Source organism: Pinus tabuliformis, chromosome 5_1, assembly GCF_031772625.1.
Source record: "Pinus tabuliformis cultivar Carrire ecotype Pingquan chromosome 5_1, CPIR1, whole genome shotgun sequence".
Lineage (NCBI taxonomy): Eukaryota > Viridiplantae > Streptophyta > Pinopsida > Pinales > Pinaceae > Pinus > Pinus tabuliformis.
The window spans coordinates 56,448,921-56,462,751 of record NC_142305.1 but is presented as its reverse complement, the minus strand read 5'-3'; the positions used below and the strand labels follow the sequence as shown (position 1 = coordinate 56,462,751).

Below are 13,831 nucleotides of genomic sequence, written 5' to 3'. Positions count from 1 at the left end.
GGGTGCTAGACTAGGCTATATTTATTATCGACCAGGATGCGTAGACTTAGAGGCATGCGTCTAAAGTATATAGACATAAAGGATTATTAGCTAAGTGGTTATGATGGTAGGTCACAGGACTTCTTTACGGAAGACTGAGGTATGTTACCTATCACCCAAACACCTAGGTCACTCAGTTAATCTACCTAATTACCACACTGTCACTCAATTCATTTATCAAATTAAAACATTGTGTGTCACTTCAAACCAAGATTTCAATCTCCTTACAAAGACACCATGCACGAAACCCCTGTTTAACAAATACTCAGCATTCACTAATATTCATGCAAGCTAAAGACATCTGGAAATTATAAACATACTTTGAAATGAAAGCAGAGTTCATAACATTGCTTTGGAGGACAACAGAGGATCGAATCCCTTACAGGATACGATTCACGATCCCAGTGATGAACTGTTCAAGCGATCTCATAAACATAAACCATACGCATTCGATTGAAATCAACAACCAATTCTAATTACTGTGCATGTCATGTAATACCCTAAGTTGCAAATGAAAAGGAAATAACAGTATACCAGTTTAACGCAGGGCCCATCCGCGTTCCAGAGGTATACTGGACTGTGGTTCAACCGATTATCAAATCAACGCAACAAGACAAAGATCGTAACTGTAACTGTGTTCTTGATATTAAGTTCAAACTCTGTTTCAAACGATACAACGATTACCAATACATTGATTACACAGGACTGTATTTACATATGTTTTTACAACCCTTACATTTCGAAAACGAATGTACATTCATGATATGGGTGTTGTCGCTTTTATCATGTCGCGATTTTTAAAATGTTTCTATCCTAAACTGATTTCAAAAAGGAACAAAACTAAATCAATTGAGAATGCTTTGTTGTTGCTGCCTTTGTCGCCAACATGCTATACTTTGACCATTGTTGACCGCGCATGTAGGAAGGTCGATTCTGTTGTAGGATAGGTATTCGTCCATGCTTGGACATTCTACTTTTCATCCCTACCCTTAGTTCTAGCCCAGCTGTCATGCCACATGTCAAACAATGAACCAATTACAGGATGTTGGAACTTCCTGTAGCCATTTTACCAAAAATCCCTAATTCTTTAACATAAAACTCCTAAATCAATTTCAATGCATTTTAATAACTATAGGACTATTAACTAATCAATTTCCAAGGGATCTAAGAGATATATGATGGAAAGAAGTAGGCAAATGATATGTTTTAGGAGGAAACAGGAGGTCATAGGATGGTACCAACAGGAGGCAACAACAATGATGATTCAAAGGGACATTGAGTTTCGGGTAAATATTATCTAGGTTGAAACAACTTTCTGATTCTAGAGTAAAATCTAAAACTCTTTGTGATTGGCTAAGACATCATCTTCCTTGGATTTAAAGAAATATTTTAATGACATAGAACCTAAACGTTTTTGGCAAAAATGAAAATATGACCTTTTAATAATGATGATAAATCTACCTACAATTATAAATAAACAACTAATAATAATTAACTAAATTTTACCAAATCTTAAATCTTACTCATATATATATATAGATAAATACACTTACTTGAACCTTATATAATTCAGTAACTTAAAATCCAAACTACATATGTAAATTCCAAATTCTAAATCACAAAATATTGGACAAACTCAACCAATCAAATAATATATATATATATACACATTCTAGTGACTTAAGATCCAAACGGCATATATGATTCTAAATCTCTAAAATCAGAAAATATTGAACTAACTCAACTAATCAAATAATTAAATGACACAGAGATTTACGCAAACTATGCATGAATTCCAAACTCTAAATTCCAAAATATTAAACAAACTCAAGGAATTAAATAATTAGATGGCACATAAACTATGAATATGAATTTTAACTTTGAATGAAAAAATAAATAACTGGTAGCGTGACAAAATAAAAATAAATAATAGATAAATTGAACACACTTTGATATTCAAATAATGTAGAGATTTAAATAAATCCCAATTTTATTTTCCAATTAAATATTCAATTTATAAAGCCGGTTGCATCACCCCTCTACATTCCTTTGGAAAAAATTCCAACGAAATAAAAATATGAATGCATATCTATTGATTGAAGTAAACAAACTAGTATCCAATCAGTGGTCTTCCAGCTCAGCGATGCAAAACTCTCAATACTGAGGACCAGCGGCCAGGATTTGCTGAGTAAGCGTGGAATCATTTCCTATTTTATAGTCCGCAAATTTCTCGAAGTTATTCTTGAACAAACGTGCAAGCTTCAGCAGAGTCTCCGCATATTCATCCTTGTTCGCCCACTGTGCAAAAAAGTAAACAACTTGGTCAGAGGAAGAATTTTCTCACAGAAACTAAAGAAATGCATGAAGGGTTGTTTGTATTGATCGAAATGAACCAATTGCAGTTTACCATGTTCTCAGGATGAAGAATCTCAGCAGGTACGCCCTCTACATTGTCTGGAACATTGAGGCCAAATATGGAGGTCTCGCTGTAATTAGCCCGAAGCAGGGATCCGCTGTGAATTGCATCAATGATACTTCTTGTATATGCCAGCTTTATTCTGTTACCAACCCCATAGCTCCCTCCAGACCACCCAGTATTAACCAACCAAGCAGTAGTTCCATGCTGCTTCATTTTTTCTGCAAGCATTGAAGCATACTTTGTTGGGTGGAGCATAATGAATGCTGCTCCAAAGCAAGCTGAGAATGTAGCCCTTGGTTCCTTAATACCATCCTCTGTTCCTGCAACCTGCACATGAAAGAAAATAGAAAAAACCTTGGTTGGTTGGTTTCTGCAATCTTAGGTTAGGTTTGATGGATTCTAGATATACTGAAGTGCATTAAATGGGGAATGAAGCACTAACCAAAGCAGTGTATCCACTGATAAAATGATACATTGTTTGGGCTAAAGTTAGCCTGCTCACTGGGGGTAGCACTCCAAATGCATCACAAGCTAGAAGTACAATGTTCTTTGGATGAGGTCCAACACAAGGAATTCTGGCATTTGGTATAAATTCTATGGGATATGATGCCCTCGTGTTCTCTGTCAAACACAAAATCGGAGAAGTTCTGGATCAATTCCGATCTTGATAAAAAAAACGAAAACAAAATTTAATCTGTTTTTTCTTTTTGAATACAGAAGATAATATGTATAGATGGTTATTTAATGCAGATTTTGGAATATTTTGAAAATTTGATGGATATCAGATAAGTTAATTATTTGAGTTGGAAATTTCTGGAATATTCTAGAATTTGTGTAAAAAAAAATTGAAAATCAAAAACACAACTAACATGGTAGGATGGATCCAGAAAGCTATTTGAAACAAGATTACAATCACAGAAATACGAAAACTAAATGTTCAAATAATCGATTATCTAATTAACATAATACGATGGATCCAGAAAACTGTTTAAAACAAGATTACAATCTCAGAAATATGAAATCTAAAAACAAAAAAGCTTCTTACCGGTAACAGATTTATCAGAATAATCTACTTCTCTTGTGTGTTCATCGAATACGACGTTCTCTAAAACTGTCAGAGTAATGCCCTATTAGTAATCCAATACAATGAAGACAAATTTGAATCCATATCAAAGTTTACGAGCAGAATGTAAATTTCCAGCGAGTAGAATTACCTGCTCCAAATTTAATGGCATTCCAAATATCGGCCTCCTTTTCTTTTGAGAGGTCGATGCATTTTGCATAGCAGCCTCCCTCGATATTAGATACACCATTATCGCTCCAGCAATGCTCATCATCTCCAATAAGTTCCCTCTGGTGATCTGTAGAAAGAGTGGTCTTTCCAGTCCCTATTGGAATCGTGGGTCATCATGGTTTTACAAACAAAAATAGTTAGTTGATGTAATGAAATGAGACCTGAATGCATGAGACTAATGAATGAATGAATATGGTAAAAAGAATTTGTCATACCTGATAAACCAAAAAACAGAGTGACATCCCCTTGCTTGCCCATGTTGCAGCCAGAGTGTAATGATAGTATGCCTCTCTTTGGCATCAAATAGTGCATGACAGTAAATAGACCTTTCTTCATCTCACCAGCATATTGTGTCCCAAGAATCACCATTTCTCTTCGTTTCAGGTTGAGGTCTATGCTGGTTGAGGAAGTCATGTAGTGTGTATAGCGATTGCAAGGGAATTGACCTGCATTATAGATGGTGAAATCCGGGGTTCCGAAATTTTCCAATTCTTCTGCTGATGGTCGGATGCACCTACCATGCCATTACTCTCAGTTAGTTGAAACAATATTATGAAATTTGAACAACCACCCAAATAGTGCAATGAGGATAGCTTCATTACTCTCAGTTAGTTGAAACAATATTATGAAATTTGAACAAGCACCCAAATAGTGCAATGAGGATGGCTTCTCACATGTTATGCATGAAAAGCGAATGATAGGCTCGGGCAGATATAATCCTAACTTTCAGCCTGTTCTCTGGATCCCAGTTCAGGAATTGATCATTCACAAATACCTATTCCACAAAAACACCATTAAAAGGATTAGTCATTTCTGTTAAAAGATCAGTCATTTCCTAAGTATCGGTTAGCATTTTCATCAAATAGTAGTATAATCATATCATATAGGCATCATTTTTCACATAATGCTATTGGTTATTTGATAATTTGCTAAATAATGCTATAGTTTTACTATATAAATACCAAAATGTTTAACTTAAAAAAAAATAATGTACCAAATTTCAATAATAAGAGTTAAAGAACTGAAACAACCTTGTCCAAAGAATTCAAATAATCAACAGCTCGCTCTCGATTCACCAAAAACGTGTGCTCGTCCATCTCGATATTGGGCGAGCCACTGCAAGGCACAGAAAATCTGTCAACTGAGAACTTGTTTTGTTTTGAAGTGTAAACCATTCAACCTGTGGCCAGGTAACCGTTGGTGTCTCTGTTCTAGCTATTTAAACAGGCTAAGCTGGATCTGTTTTTCAACTTGTCCTGACGATGAACCACACTGGTTGGTTCGAAACGCGTCGACAAAAGATTGATTATGTGATTTTGCCGAAGATTTTCTAAACAATATTAGTTTACATGTCAAATTATTATGCAGCGATTGCAAAATTTAAAAATTTACTAACAAGAATGAAGTCAACTTAATTATTCAAATGATACTTCCAATGTATCTGCAGAAGTTGCTAAATAGACTTGTGAATCATCATACCTTCCCCACCACAAATCCTCCTGGGAGGTCTCTTCTCTGACAACTCTCTTGTCTTTTGGAGATCTGCCAGTTTTTGCACCAGACAATGTAGCCAGAGCACCGGTAGAAGTGATAAAGGAGCCTTTCTCATATTTTAGAGCTTGTTCATAAAGTTCTGATGAACACAAATTCAGACATTGGCATTGATATCAATCCAGTCCAGTCCTAATCTAGAACAATGAGGATATACCCATAATATATTGACCAGTTAATTTTCAAGTTTGTTAGCAAAATTAGCTGGTTATTGGACTACACGTACCTGGAGGAGAAAGATTATACAAAACATGAGTAAGCTTGAGAGAGCTGTCACTAATGCTAGGACTAGGTGGAGTTGAAATTAAGGACGCCAGAGGCTGCCCCCTTGCTTTTTCTGGATCTCCATGAATGATCTGAGGTCCTGTCTCCCGAGTCAAGGATGCGAGGGAAGCACTGTATAAATTTCAAAATCTAATCAATACATGTGGCAATTCACATGAAAGGTTATTTTAGTCTAGCTGATATCATCATTGAGTTGAGAGGCTTATTTTAAAAACAAAATAACTATACTAAACATTTAAATAATGTCTATTTATAAAAAAAAAAAATTGCAAGTGAAGAAATTGGATCCCTTTCCGGTCATGTTAGATCCGTATTTAAAATGAATCTATACTAGTATATTACCTATCTGCTTATACAAAAAATTTGCAAGTGAAAAAATTGGATCCCTCTCGGCTCATGTTAGATCCCATGAATCTATATTAGTATATTACCTTATGGATAACATTTGGTGTCGTCGCCTATCTTCCTCAGAGGTGATTTGCTGCTGAGATGAATTGGGAGATGATGATGATTTGGGATTGGAGGGAGCACACTTTTTCTGCTGCAGCTTATGGAGCTCTGAAAGGGTCTGCACTTTCACTGGACGAACGTTGTCAGCATCATCAATACTCGCATTGCAGTCACCATTTGTCTTCTGCATATCGATCTTATGCAGGGAAATGGGAATATTCATCTCTTGGTTATCCATTCTATTCTATGATCCTGAAACACACACACATAAAATTGCACAAGTCTTCATCCAGAGTACTAACAAAGCTAAGCATAAATTTGCAGAGGAGTCCTCGTCTACAGTACTAACAAATCCAAGCAATTCTTTGAAAAACAAGAGAACACTTTTAACAGAACATACTGCAATCTGCGTTGATAATGGATTATGATTGACAACAAGAGGCAAGTGGAAAGCCGAGGAAGGAAAATGGGCTCTTCAAATTTGGAGCAGAGTGAAGTGTGAATTTGATTTTGAAACAAAACTTGTTTGTATATATATAGGAGTTTATTGCAGGTGTGGGTCATATTACGAGGTGGGTTTCATAATTGTCTACTAACTTGAGTTTCCTTCCAAATCCAAGTAACTTAGCCGGCTTCCAAGATAAGCTGGCTTTCTGGATCAGCTAGCATACTAGTGAAACAAATGTTTAGTTTGTCGTGCCATTTCATGTTTGTTTCTTTTCAAGGAAGGGGCCGGAAAAGTGGTAAATTTGTTAGAAAAACGGAAGCAATGGGACGTATGGGGATACCAGGTCTCACGTCATTGTAGGATTCTGAGAGCCTTATGTCATCCTTAACAGAGTCGGCCATTGGTGTTGGTTTTATAATTATTGTTATTCGATGGGAGAGGAGCCATTTCTCTGGCACACTATCCTTTTGTTCTTTTATGGATAAGCCATGTTACAACCCAGCCACGCTAACAAGTTTTGGGGTTTGTACGCAAAGCCATGTGAGAATCCATTGAAGTTAACAAGTTATGTGGGAGAAGCCATTGCACAACTCATATACATTAGCCAATTTGCACAATTTTGAGGTTATTCAAATCATGCCATGTCAGCTACCATATCATGCCATGTCAGCTACCAAATATGAAATTGAGGTTATTCCTATCATGCCAGGTCATTGAGAAAGTATTAAAGAGTTCCAACTAAAGATTGTAAATTGGGCCTTGCACAAATTATTAAATTTATTATCTTATTAACTGAGAAAGTATTAAAGAGTTCCAACTAAAGATTGTAAATTGGGCCTTGCACAAATTATTAAATTTATTATCTTATTAACTGAAAATATTGGTTAGTTATTGATATTATCATTATATATATAAGTATATTTTAATATCTGAAATAGTCTATTTCTAATGAATCTGAAATAGTCTATTTTTTTAGAATTTGAAATAGTTTATTTTTTACGAATTTGCTGATACAATTTTAAGTAAGTTTATGATTTTTTTGTTATTTAAAATACATTTTTAAATGTATAAATAGATTCAATGCTTTATAAAAAATTTAGGCCACAAAAATTTATAGATTAAACAACGTAAATTGAAATTTTTTTAAATCTCTCCCAATTTTAATTAAAATTAAGCATATGCTAAAAATAATATATTAAATATAAATATATTTTATTTTACAATGTAATATTAAATAAATTTATTTTAAATAATTTAAAAATAATAATCTGAAGTTAAATTTTAAAAAATAACCTTACAAATTAACAACAACAACAAAAATATTATTATAATAACTTTAACCCAAAAAAATATTTTATCCTTTAAAATACTTAATTACATTTAAAAAAATACAAAACAACATAATATTGATATAAAATAATAAGTTTCTCTGTTTCTTACTCTCATCAAAACTGGGCGTTTATTATCATTTATTTTACCATGGTTTTTTTATAAATCATTTTGCCTTTTTTAACTTCAATAAAGTTTCTTACAAACATTAAAAGGTCGTTTTCCTAGTAATTTATTGGTTTTGAAATTTAAAATATATTTTCAAAATAATATTTTTTATTTTGTTTGGTTAAATATTTCTTATAATTGGAAAATTAGTTAATATTTTTATTTCATTTTGTTAAAAAATATTTATAAATAATAATTAATTAATATTTTTAACATTATTTTCTGTTGGTTAATTTTGTAACTTAACATTGTTACACACTTTTAAATATTAATTTTATTTTGGTGGTACCGTTTAGATATATTTTCATGTTTTTAATAATTTGGTTTATTTTATTTAATTTAGGTTATAGCTTTTAGTGTTTTTAAAATGCGAGAAGGGATAGAAATAACGGTGTTATGGTTTTTTTATTTTAATTTGGAGTAAAAATTACAGAAAATATAAAAGTAATATAGATTATAGATTTATAAATGGTGGATATTTTTAGATAAGGTTAATTATTTAGAATATTATTTATTCAAAATTATATTTTTGGATAGCGTAGATTATTTGGAAGATGATTCTTCGTAGATGATATAAGTTTTGATAAGCATCAAAATTTTGGTATCTTTTAAACAAAATTTTGTGGCTTTTTTTCTAATTATGTTTAGGAAAAACTTTGTGACCTTTTTTTCTAATCATGTTCAAGAATGGCGCAGAAGGTGGAGCTTGTGCAAAGCTTTGGAGTTCGAGGACTAAGTACTTTTGGATTGGTTCCTGAAATCCCTCCTCTCATTGATCGTTAAAAATGTCACATCCACCTTTTCCCAAACCAAAAAAGAATTCATTCAAAAGGCTTTGCAATTTGATCTAATATACACCCTATCAGATTATGTTTGCACTATTCTTCCTAGCCTCCCTCGTCAAGTGCTTCTTGTGCACTAGGGGCATCTCACACCATAGACAGTGTGATTGGATCAGTCCCTTACCATCATTCTTCCTCATATTTGTAAGGAGCTATGGGATATGGCCAACCCAGGGTAGGCTCAATACCAATTATGCTTATTCTCCCCCTGACTCATCGTGTGTTACTTCACACCAAGGCACAAGTACTTCTTTTGCACATCCCCATTCACATAAATTGATGTTAGGGGCAACTAGTACTTAGTTTGGTTACTAGAGTGTGACCACAAAAATGAGTAGTTAGAAATGAAATCTTTGTATATTTTTTGAAGGAAGGTTTTTATTGCTAGATTTGATGGGGGATAAGTTTTGACTAGCATGCTAGTGAAAGGGTCTCTATAACTTCTTGGTTCTAACTTGTTATCATTTAAGGGTTCATATCATGGGGTCTTACTAAGTGAATTGGTGACATAACACATGGATTCCTGAGATATTAAAGAATAACCTTAACCCCTCCCAGTACATCTTTTCAATTAAAAAACCTCTTATTTTTACAAATACCCATTTTATATCCCCCAATACCTATAACCCCCTGATACCCTACATCCCCCTGAATACTTACAATCTATATATATATATATATATATCTCCAAGGAAAATTTTATAATTTCATTAATAGGATTAACAAAATTACATTCTGCACCCATGCACCTTTCAAAAGACCGGTGCATTTCCATGATTGACCCATTCTAAAAACAAAAGTAAGAAAGGATGCCCAACATTATATAGGGGCGTGCCCAAACTGTAAATTGTCCAACGAAAAAGAAAAAAAAACTGCCATGATTACTAAAGAACCATTCAAAACATGTTTCCGTGCAAAGTCTGAGAGAATCCAATTGAGAGTATGTGTCAGAGATGCCCTTCAAGAGAAGAAGCATTTGCGAAAAAGAAAAGCTCACTATCAAGAAGACCAGTGACAAAACGAAACAAAAACAGTCAGCCAAGTGACCAGATCCACACATATCAACATCATATAAAACAAAAACAAAAAGTTGGCCTACATCATGGGGCTAGGCCAAGCCCCCTTGAAACATGTATCTCATCCTCATATGGTCAATGATAGTGCTCATAGTGGCCCATACCATTGTGTTTTTTCACCTTCCAAAGGCCCCTATCCAAGAGAAGACCTTCTTTATAAAGTTGGTCAGCTTCCCTATTTCTTTCTTTGTATATGTGCCTGCAAGAGAAGTGTTGATTTGGGGTAGCATCAGATGTGCTCTAACCATGAAATTTGGTGGAGAGGTTGGGGCACATGAGATCTCCAATACCCAGAAAGGGTTTGGGTAGATTCTAAACAGATCGTGAGATATTAAAATAATTAATATTTTTAATGGAGTCCCTAAGTCTAAACTTAGGGAAAATAAAATATTAATGTGTATTAATATGAATCTATGTTAGAATGGTACAAAAGACATGGATCAAGCCAGATCTAATCTTAGCCATTGATTAGGGACTTAATCTCGGTCATTGAGATGTCAACAGGAAAAGTATAAGAGGAGGCTTGAGGGTCACTTGGAGAATACACCAGAGTGATTAGTCATTCTATTCTCTGGAGCGAGGTTTGCTAAGAGAGATAGAATTAGTGATCGGGAGATACAACTGAGGGGCAATTGAGTACAGAGAGACAAAGAGGCAGAGATAGTGTCGGGAGAGTAGCATAGTAGCCAAGGAGAGTGACGCAGAGTCAGGCGGGGCTCACGCAGAGGCAGTCAGGAATTGCGCAAAGCCTCAGAGAGGCCAGTGTTGCTGACACAGAGGGCCATAGGACTGACGCAGGGCCTCCCAGGGCTGACATAGACCCATCCGAGGTGACGCAGGGCCAGCGTGAGGCAATGAGGGGCTGACATAGTCTAGAGAGAGGCTGACGCTAGGGTTTCTAGAGCAGATTGGGGCTAAGTAGTTGTCAGAAGGTTTATCCGGGGTTTCAACCAGGAGATTTGTCAGAAACTGGAGAGGTATCACTGCTAAGGAAATTCTCTGTTGGGTAGGCCAAATTCAGCACCTAGATTGTACTTTGATATTGCTTAATAAGAAAACCCTCAGATAGCTGCACCGGTTTTCCCAAATTGGGTTTTTTCGAGTACATTAGTCCAAAAATAATGGTGTCATATTGCGTGTTTGTTTCTGTTTCTTTTAGTTGTTGATCTGTAATATGTTGAGCATGCACTAGTGTTTATTTTCAGTATTTACATTGTAAATAACTTTTTAAAGAAAATAACAAGTAGGTAGGAATAAATCAGATAAAGTGCATGGAGGGTTTCTAACTAAGTAAATTTAGAAACCTCAACATGGTATCAGAGCGAGGTTGCAGATCACAGGAGGACTAAAGGACATTAGCCAAGCGGAGCAATAGCAGCAGAAAACAATTCTCCTAAGGTGACAGAAGTTGTTTCTAACAGAACAGCAACAAGGAAGGTTGATGCAGTGCTTGCGTCATTAAGGGTGAGCCAAGAAGAGGCAGTGCAGAGGTGAAGGAAGGCAAGAGAAGCCTCTCGCAGAGCCACGCAGTAGCTGGGGGGGCTGATGCAGTTGGCTGAAGAGGCCTAGTTGCAGTGCCGGGATTGTGTAGAGCCTAGGAGCTCTCACCTTCAGGTTGTTGGGGTTTAGAAGGCTGCGGGAATATTGCATAGTGGAGTTGGTGAGGTAATGTAGTTAGAACAGTACCTGACAGATCAAGGCTAGAGGAGTTGCTATCGAGGGTTTCTAGCCGAGGAACTTGGATGCGTGGTGCAATTGCACAAGACGATCAGAGTAGGGGGCATCTCGACAGCGGAAGAAGGATTTCTAGGAGGGAAATGGGGACTCATAGGGAGTCCAGACGAGAACTTCCAGACAGGAAGTAAAGAGACTCGGTAGGAGTCGAACCGAGAACTTCCAGACGGGAAGTAGAGAGATTCAACAGGAGTCAAACTGAGAACTTCCAAACGGGAAGTAGAGAGACTGAGCAGGAGTCGAACCGAGAACTTCCAGATGGGAAGTAGAGAGACTCAACTGGAGTTGAACAGAGAAATTCCAGATGGGAAGTAGACTCAGCAGGAGTTGAACAGAGAACTTACAAGTGGGAAGTAGACTCAGCAGGAGTTGAACAAAGAACATCCAGGTGGGAAGTAGACTCAATAGGAGTCGAACAAAGAACTTCCAGGCAGGCAGTAGAGAGACTTAAAGGAGTCGACAAGAAGAGCAGAGAGATGGCCATGAATGGGTTGAGGGATCAGGACAGGTTGGATAAGGCATCCAACTTTGTCATCTGGAAGGCCAAGATCCTGTCTGTTCTATGTGCCATGAGTGCACACATGCCACTTGAGCGGAAGTGAGGAGACATCGAGTTGTAGTCAGGTAGACTACAAGCGATGAGGGGTAGGATCCTCGAGGTACCCAGCCTCTTGTAATAGACCTTGCTACAGGAGCCCCGACGAGGAGTAGCAGGACTGGCTAAGTGGGTAGAGACAGATGCGGATGGAGTGGCAGAGAGAGCTACAGTGTAGGAGTCCCGATACAGCGCAAGGCCAGTAGGCTGTAGTAGTGTGAGAGGCACAGGAGTGTTGCACCAGTGCAGGATGGCACAGAGAGGTGTGCAATGGTACGAGATGCAGGGAGTTGTTGCAACAACGCAAAGGTCAAAGAGGGAGCACTTGTCAGTGGCAGAGGGAGCTTCAGCATCAATGGGTGTCTCTAGCCCAACAAGGAGATCAAATTGGGAGATCAGTTGCTTACTTCTCAGTAACTGAGTTGCAGTGCAGCAATGGGAAACATGATGCAACATGATGAGAGGAGGTGCAGTGCGGATGCAGCGCTGGGAGAAAGGACCAACAGCAGCACAGATGTAGAGGGAGTTGTTGTACAGATGCCGCAGTGGCAGTGGCAGAACCATGGGCAGCAGCACAGGATGCAGCAGTGCAAAGGATGTTGGGCAGAAAGTCCTAGCATCAGCACAGGGACTGATGCCGGATGATCAGAGTAATACTCAGTGAGGAGTATTACTAGAGATCAATCCTCGCTAAGAGGGAGTATTGATTTGGGGTAGCATCAGATGTGCTCTAGCCACGAAATTTGGTGGAGAGGTTGGGGCACATGAGATCTCCAATACACAGAAAGGGTTTGGGTAGATTTTGAACAGATCAGGAGATATTAAAATAATTAATATTTTTAACGGAGTCCCTAAGTCTAAACTTAGGGAAAATAAAATATTAATGTGTATTAATATGAGTCTGTGTTAGAATGGTCCAAAAGACATGGATCAAGCTAGATCTAATCTTAGTCATTGATTAGGGACTTAATCTCAGCCGTTGAGATGTCAACAGGAAAAGTATAAGAGGAGGCTTGAGGGTCACTTGGAGAATACACCAGAGTGATCAGTCATTCTATTCTCTAGAGTGGGGTTTGCTAAGAGAGATAGAATTAGTGATCGGGAGATGCAACTGAGGGGCATTTGAGCACAAAGAGACAGAGAGGCAGAGATAGTGTCAGGAGAGCAGCATAGTATCCAAGGAGAGTGATGCAAAGTGAGCCAGGGCTCACGCAGGGCCACGCAGAGGCAGTCGGGAGTTGCGTAGAGCCTCAAAGAGGCCAGCATTGCTGACGCAGAGGGTCAGAGGGCTGATGCAGGGCCTCCCAGGGCTGACGCAGACCCATCCGAGGTGACGCAAGGCCAGTGTGAGGTAGTGAGGGGATGACGCAGTCCAGAGAGAGGCTGACACTGGGGTTTCTGGAGTAGATTGGGGCTGAGTAGTTGCCGGAAGGTTTATCCAGGGTTTCAGCCAAGATACTTGTCAGAAATTGGAGAGGTATTACTGCCAAGGAAATTCTTTGTTGGGTAGGCTAGATTCAGCACCCAGATTATACTCTGATATTGCATAATAAGAAAACCCTCAGATAGTTGCACCGGTTTTCCCACAATGGGTTTTTTTA

The 13,831-nt window shown here is 37.4% G+C and overlaps 1 protein-coding gene across 1 annotated transcript; it reads right to left on the bottom strand.

Moving 5' to 3' along the window:
- Positions 1-1,987: 1,987 nt before the first annotated feature.
- Positions 1,988-6,562, bottom strand: LOC149163429 (phosphoenolpyruvate carboxykinase (ATP) 1-like). Its single transcript, XM_089431707.1, has 12 exons — positions 6,439-6,562; positions 6,020-6,290; positions 5,530-5,699; positions 5,232-5,385; positions 4,784-4,868; positions 4,427-4,527; positions 3,968-4,266; positions 3,673-3,846; positions 3,504-3,569; positions 2,901-3,079; positions 2,447-2,785; positions 1,988-2,337 (listed from the first exon to the last, which is right to left on the bottom strand). Exons 2-12 carry the CDS (start codon positions 6,274-6,276, stop codon positions 2,194-2,196), a joined length of 1,968 nt encoding a protein of 655 aa, XP_089287833.1. The 5' UTR covers positions 6,277-6,290; positions 6,439-6,562; the 3' UTR covers positions 1,988-2,193.
- Positions 6,563-13,831: the final 7,269 nt, after the last annotated feature.